Below are 7,285 nucleotides of genomic sequence, written 5' to 3'. Positions count from 1 at the left end.
GAGTCCAAGTTTCCGCGTAGTTGCGAGAGCTGGAAACTGTCACGTGCACGTCGCCGCTGGGTGGGAGGGGGTGTTTGTCATCGTGTTGGAAAGGGGCGTTTCGATGTCTCACATCATGCACACGAGGGCTCCAATGAGATGGCTCTAGGCCTCTTCTGGAAAACCAGGCCTTCGAGACAGTTCCCTTCCCACGAGGCGCGCGCACGTTCCCCTCCCGAGGGGCGCTGGGCGGTGGTTTCCCTCTCCGCGGTGAGCCGGACCAAGCAGCTGAGGGCTGGTTGTGGCATTCCCGTACCCTTCGAGTCTCCCTCCAAAAAAGCACCGGTTTCTGTCCTCCCACTTCGCGGTCCCCACCAGCCCTCAATCAACCCTCGGTACTCACTGTGAGGTCGCCTGTTCGCTCTGGGGAGTCTGCAAAGTCAAGGTGGAAGAAGGCAGCGGGGCCTCGGGTGTGTCGATGTGCGCGTCTTCGTCCGTGTTGAGGAAAAGTCTCATCGCAAGCAGGAACTAGAGCCAAAAGAGGGGTTCCCCTTGTTCATCCACCTCCTGTAAGGCCAGTGAAGACTGAGTCAAGGGGTGGTTCGACGACCCCAGGCTCCTGCATCCCCAACGAGAGACTGACTGCACATCCTTCCTGACAGGGTGTAGCAGCTTCTCTGGAACACAGATCCACCAGCAGGGGACTCCAACCCAGAAGCAAACTCTGCTGCTCTCTCCAAGGAGCGAGCGTCTACCTACACTGCCTCCTGGTGGTTCTCAAATCCTTCCGGGAGACCACCATGCCAGGCACAGCTCCAGGGAGCAGAAGGACGCCACCTTGAGGTCCAGAACCCTCGAGGACCCAGGGGTACGTCTAATACACAGAGGCCCTTGTCCCTCATGAGTCAGGGACTGGTCTACCAGTCAAGCTCCAGGTTCTCTTGGTTCCAGAGACTACCTCCTCTGTCCAATTTCTTCCGTACATTAACCCTAATCCAAACGTGCTATATCACTTCCAGTTCAAAAGCTTTCAATGACTTCTCATTGCCTTCTAGAGACTAGGTTAAGTAGCTGGGCATTTGAGATTACTCTTCGCAATGTTATCCTACCCCTCTAGTCAGCCTCCTCATGCAGTGGTTACTCCAGTAGTTCTCAAACTTGGGGATATTCTTTAAATACTGATGTCTGACTCTTACTCTGCCATAATTGATATGGGGTATGTTTTTGGCATCAGGATTTTTTTTTTAAGCTCCCTAGGTGATTATAACAAGTAATGAATTTGGGGAGTACTGCTAATCTCCAAATACTACTTAGTATTTCCTAAACATCCTTGGACCTTTCACTGTTAGGAGAATGCATAATCCTTCTTTCGGTGCTTTTCCTCTCAATTCTATATTTAAGAAAAATCCGTGCCATCTCTTCTGGATGCAATTTCTCCCAGTTTCAAAGAGTTTCCACTTCCTAATTACATCAAGGAGAGCAAACCAAGGGGTTGGTGAAGGAACTGGAGGTTGAAAAGGGTCTCTACACTTCAAATACTTTTTCATCCGTTTTCTCGAGCATCTCAGAATTCTGTCACACTTTTCTCTCTATCTTTAATTATAATCTTCAAAACGGTCACATCAGTATATCTTTTTTAAATTATTTCTTTTGCTTTTCCTTTTATATTTTTGTCAGTTACACATTGGCACAGTTAAAAGAGTAGTGGCCTCTTGTCCTCTCACCTGAATATTTCCACAGAGAGAATATTTTTGTCTTTTAGCTAAATAATACCCGAGTTCATGTCTGCAACTAACATGTATGATTGCTACTGTTGTTACCCCTCCCCAAAGTTTTGTGCATCACAAGATAATTTTTTCGAGATTGTCCTTATCTGGAAACCTTTACTTTTGATATGCTAGTTTGTCTGGGTATAAAATTCTTCATTGAAATAGTTTTCCTTCAGAATTTTGAAGCTATTACTCCAATTACCTCTAGCTTCCGGTATGTTGTTGAGAATTCCAAAATATTCCACCCCTGAACTTTTTATTGGACCTCTTTTTTTTTTATCTTTAGAAAGCTAAAGGATGCCTTTTCCCTCCATGTTTCAAAATTACAAAATAAGTTGCATCCATGTGGCCCTATTCATCCCACTGGATACTGTGGGTTGTTCCAGTCTTACCACTCAAATTCTTAATTCTGAGAAATGATCCTGAATGACTTTATAAATCATTTCTTCTCTATCTTTGATATTTATTTGATATTATTAAAACATTGGATTTCAGTGGTTCTCAGTGTGATGTATACTCCCTTAATTTTCAAATCACTTATCTCCTACTTTCCATCTTTTTTGCCTTTTTTGCTCCTGTTTCTAAAAGATTTCCTCGCCTTCATCTTCCTGTTCTTCTTAGTGAGATTTTTTTTTATGATACCAGTCTCTGACTTTTCAAGAATTGTTTCATTTTGTGAGAATTCCTTTGTTGAAGTACTCCATTCTCTCTGTCATGATTTTGTTTTGTTTTGTTTTGTTTTATTTTGAGACAAGGTCTCACTACTTAGTTCGGTCTGCCCTTGGACTTGTAGCAATCCTCCTGTCTCAGCCTCCCAAAGTCTGGGATTACAGGCATGCCACCACCATGCCAGGCTTCTCTGTCATTATTACATGCCTTTTTAAAATCTCCCTGCAGATACTAACAGTGGTTCTTTTTTTCCTTCTACACAGAACCTATTCTTTAGAATCCTTCTATCATGTTTTTGTTTTGTTCCCCCTGTTATGGGTTTTCTTCAAAGGAATAATTTTGAGTAAGACTGGGAAGTGAGATGTTCTGTCATATATCTGCCCCATAGAAATTATGTATTAAGCAATACTAAGAAATGAGGACTTAGATGGTCATGGTCATGAAATATTAAGTGGGAAAAAATAGGCAAAAACTGTTTATAGTATGCTACCTTTCAGGTAAAGTGGAAAGGTAAATATTTTAATGTGTTTACTTATAAATAAGTTAAACAATAGAAGGAAGATTATAAACTAAGGCATAGAACTACTTATGAGAAGGAATAGTGTAGAGGAGACAGAAGGGAGCTGGCTCCTTTTACCTGGTTTTATAGTTTTAACTTTGGAAGCATGTAAATATTTAACATTATTGAAAAGTTATATTTAAGTTTTTAAAGTTTTTATTTCAAAAAATAGAAAACTAAGAGACAGATGAACATAGGTGTATATTTAGTGGGTAGCACAACTCCACAAAAATTTTTCTTATGACTTTAAAATGCAGTATTTTAACCAACGGGATGTACTTAAGGGAAAAAAATTTAAAGAATGAAGACCTCAAATTTAATAGTCAGTGTTACTAAGTAATGATAAGATATGATTTTTAAATATTTCCAAAAATATTACTAGGTATTACTAGATAATATTTTATTAGTAATGTATATAAATTATAACTCACAAATAATTATAATAATGTTAGAACCAAATTTTCAGTGTAAGAGAAAAGTAGTATAAATCAAAGTTAAGAAAAAATTCTGTAATCTGCAAAGTGAACTGGAAATATCAGTATGAATTCATGATCTATTTTCTAATTCTATTCTTGGACATAACACAGTTTGAAAGTGATAATATGCACTCCTGGCATCCAGGAGGTGATCTCCAATACCATTCGTCTCTGTAAGAACCTGGAATGCTTTAAGGAAAACCACTAATTCCAAGTCTGAGGCAGAAATGTACTAGTTGAACCTGGAACATTTTGTTGTTCAAGAAAAAAAGCCACCAAAGTGTAATTGGGTTGTGTCAAAAGAGCTGGCAACCAACTTCATAGGGATTTTACTGTTCAAACATGGGAAATTTAAGGATTAAAAATAAAAGTTTTTTTAATTCTCTCATTTGTTCTACGCTTATTACCTGGAGTTCTTCTGTAAGAAAAACCTACCATAAAAATCATTTGGTTACCCTGAAAAAAGAGCTCATATAGAAAAGAAAAGTCAGGACAAATGTTCATTTTCTTCTCTTTATCAGTCTCAGAACAAGTTGGTGCCACAGCAATCAAGTGAATTTTTTATTGAATTCATGAATTTGTTAAATATTTGATGTACTTCATTATATTCACTTTTCTTCCTGATGTTTCAATTTCTCCTTATTTGAAAAACGGGAGCCCATCTAGATAGAAGTATTAATGAAGGTAAACCATTGGGAGGACAGATCTGGTGGTTTCTTTTTTATATCACTTATCAGTCCCAGCATCACTACAACCAGGACAGCCAGAATATCATATGCCTCCTGGTGTGTAAAAGAATTACACACCACCACCAATAAAGAATTCTTATGGGCTGGGGATTTGTCTCAGTGGTTCCACTGCCTGCCTTGCAACTGCGAGGGCGCAAGTTCGATCCCCAGTACAAAAAAAATCTTACTTTTAAAATGTTGGATCTGAATTTAAGCAAGCCTATGCAATAGAGCTTGGAAACCAAGGATCCACAGGTAGAATTCAAGAAGTCTATGGATGTGAATGGAAATACACTTATTACCTTTGTTTTCAATAATCTTTAACTGAGATTTAGCAGTGCTTTCATTATGAATATAAGTGAAAGCAAAACGGAAAAATAAAATTATAGTGAAACCAGCACCCAAGGTTTTGTCAACAATAGAAATTCTTTCATATTCCATTACAGTTACTGAGGAAGGAAGGAAATAAAGGCAGGAGGAAGAGAGAGATAGAGGGAGAGAGGACATGATGCAATAAGAAATAACTGAAAATTTAGAATATATGAGTTCTGAATTAACATATAGCCTATAAGCTACCTATAAGCCACTGAGGAGAGCTGCCTCTCACACCAGCCTTTGGGTTGTCCCTCTGAGCCTAGTCAAATGCAACAATCTAAATTATTCAGGAGCCAAACAGGTGTAAAAGAGCTAGATAAACACTTATAATATGGTACCTTCACCCTCAGCTCTGCCTAGTATCCCCCAATCCTGAGACCCACCTTATTAGTTCCTCCCAGAATTAAAGCCCCTTTGCCAGGTAAGGAAGGGGAAGTAGAAAGCTGAGCAAGATTTAGGGAACTTGTGCTTTTAAAATAAACTTTCAACCAAGATTCTTTCTCTTTAGGCTCTTTCTCTACCCCTACTTCCAGAGATAGTGGGCACTAATAGTTCTCAAAACTTAGTAACTCTGCTGTGTAAAATGGGCTGGCTGGCCCTCAGCTTTCACTCTGCCAGTTTTTCATCAGTTCTCACATCTGCTAAATCATTTCTCACTCCTCTGATAGCTTTATGGCTTCTGAGTTTTGTTGTGCTTTGTTTTGTTTTGTTTTGTTTCCTGTTGCATTCTCTCTCATCCTCCCTCTCTGTATGTCTTTTTAAAAACAATTACTGTACTTTAAGGGAGAAAATGCAAATACTTATTCAATCAATGATTGTGTCCCAATGTTCTTTTTAAAGGATTGAAAGCCCTGCTTTTGGAGAATGTGCTCAACAATGTTGCTTCTCCCCATTACACATCATCCACTCCATTCCAGGATATGCTTTTACACTGTAACACGGAATATCTCTCCTGTATGACCACAGACTGCAGTGCTGACAAGGGATAATTTGTCAGGGTAACTGCCCGTGTTGCTCACCTCTCAGCTGTCCCAAAACATTACTGGAGTGCCAAAATTTGAGGAGGTTGTATCTGCGAAAACTATGTAAGATTTTTTTGTAAGAATGGAAAGTATATTTGGCAATGCCAGTTGGTTTGAGGTGCAGAGATAGAAAGAATGGAGAGCCACTCCAAAGGACAAGTTCACTAACAACAGATTATCACTCAACTGCTTTCCAAGGAGGGTGAGTCTGTTAGATGGAGGAGTCTGCTTGCACTATGGAAAATAAAGCAGAGTGTGAGTTAAGTCAGAGCAAACCCATGGGCCAAGAAGAGGGACTACAGTTCCAGCAGTCTTCCTCTTCTGTCTCTGCCCAGGCACTGCTCCACCTCTCTTTTTTTTGGACAGATCAAATACAGACTTAAAGAATATGGATTTGAAAAATTCCCCCAACCAGAGCATTGACAGGTCTCCACTCTCTGAGTCTGTGGCTCATCGCTTACTACAAAATGTCTTGCAGGCCACAGTTTTGCTCCACATGTCCTGCTACTTCTCACATGTGGTTAGTTGATAGGTTGAAGAGTGATGAGCTCTCCGCCCTCCAAGTGTCCAAGGACCCATTTAATAACCTTGATTGACTGGCAATTGATAGGCAATCATGGGAAGATAGGCAGGTAAGAATCATTGTTAAAAACATCCAGGAATCAGGGATGGTGGTACATTTCTGTAATCCCAGCACTTGAGAAGCTGAGGCAGGAAGGATGCCATAAGTCTTAGGCCAGCCTGGGCTACATAATGAGTTCAAGGCCAGTTTGAACTATATAGTGAGACCCTATCTCAGAAAACTCATTGAATACAAATGACTATTAAATTATGTCATGATGACCACAATAACATGATATCTTCACTTGGTACAATGTTCATACCATAACCAATCCTAGATACCCAGATAGCTAAGCCTATGTACACAGATAGCTCAACAAGAAAAATCTTTAGACAGATGATCAGGAGCATAGAGTCCATTTTGTCACGCACCACATAATGACCTTTCTGTCAACAGACAGGGTATATGATGATGGTCCCAAAAATTTATAATGGTATTGAAATATTCTAATCACCTACAGAAAGCATATATATTATGATGCAGTGCAATGCATTACTTATGTGTTTGTGGCAATATTGATGCAACCTGCACTTCCAGGTACATAAAAGTATAGCACATACAGTTATGTATTATACGTTAATAAATGGCTATGCTACTGGATTATGTATTTGCTATTCTATACTATAAACTTTATAGTAATTTAATCATTACTGCTATGGCTTGTGTCTAGATGTTCTCACAAAGCCTCATGCTCTCATAGGGTACGTAGGGCTTTTGGAAGGTAGCTGGATCATGGATGTGATACTGGGATTAAAGGTGTGTTGTAACTAAATTGGTTTAGAATAGTTCTGGGTATAGATAATGAAAGCCCCATACTGAGTGCAGATGGTACCAATTAACAGGCTCGTAAACTGGATGAACTATAAAAAGATAGGCGGCAATAAGGGAAAAGAAAAAAAACACGACAAAATGAAAAATGGAAATAAAATATTTGTAAATAAGGAAGAGAAGAGGGGATGAAGGGATAAGGGGAAAAAATGAGAACCAAGACCTGTCACGTAAAGGTACAAGATCCCAATGATGAATGTAACTGTACTGTATACCGAAAATGTACCGATAAACTCAATGGGGAAAAAAAAAGATAGA

At 39.5% G+C, this 7,285-nt stretch overlaps 1 protein-coding gene across 1 annotated transcript in view; it reads right to left on the bottom strand.

Moving 5' to 3' along the window:
- The window catches only part of Trank1 (tetratricopeptide repeat and ankyrin repeat containing 1), a 113,550-nt gene extending 112,864 nt beyond the window's left edge, over positions 1-686 (bottom strand). Inside the window, exon 1 of the mRNA XM_033756997.1 lies at positions 383-686. Coding sequence (XP_033612888.1) covers positions 383-495 — 113 coding nt within the window. The 5' untranslated portion in view covers positions 496-686. The remainder of the gene's footprint in view (positions 1-382) is intronic.
- Positions 687-7,285: the final 6,599 nt, after the last annotated feature.

The sequence above is a fragment of the Fukomys damarensis genome, unplaced genomic scaffold (genome assembly GCF_012274545.1).
Source record: "Fukomys damarensis isolate Sample0158 unplaced genomic scaffold, DMR_v1.0_HiC HiC_scaffold_28, whole genome shotgun sequence".
NCBI classification, from domain to species: Eukaryota; Metazoa; Chordata; class Mammalia; order Rodentia; family Bathyergidae; genus Fukomys; species Fukomys damarensis.
The sequence above is the reverse complement of the archived record's forward strand: the minus strand, read 5'-3'. Positions and strand labels throughout refer to the sequence as shown.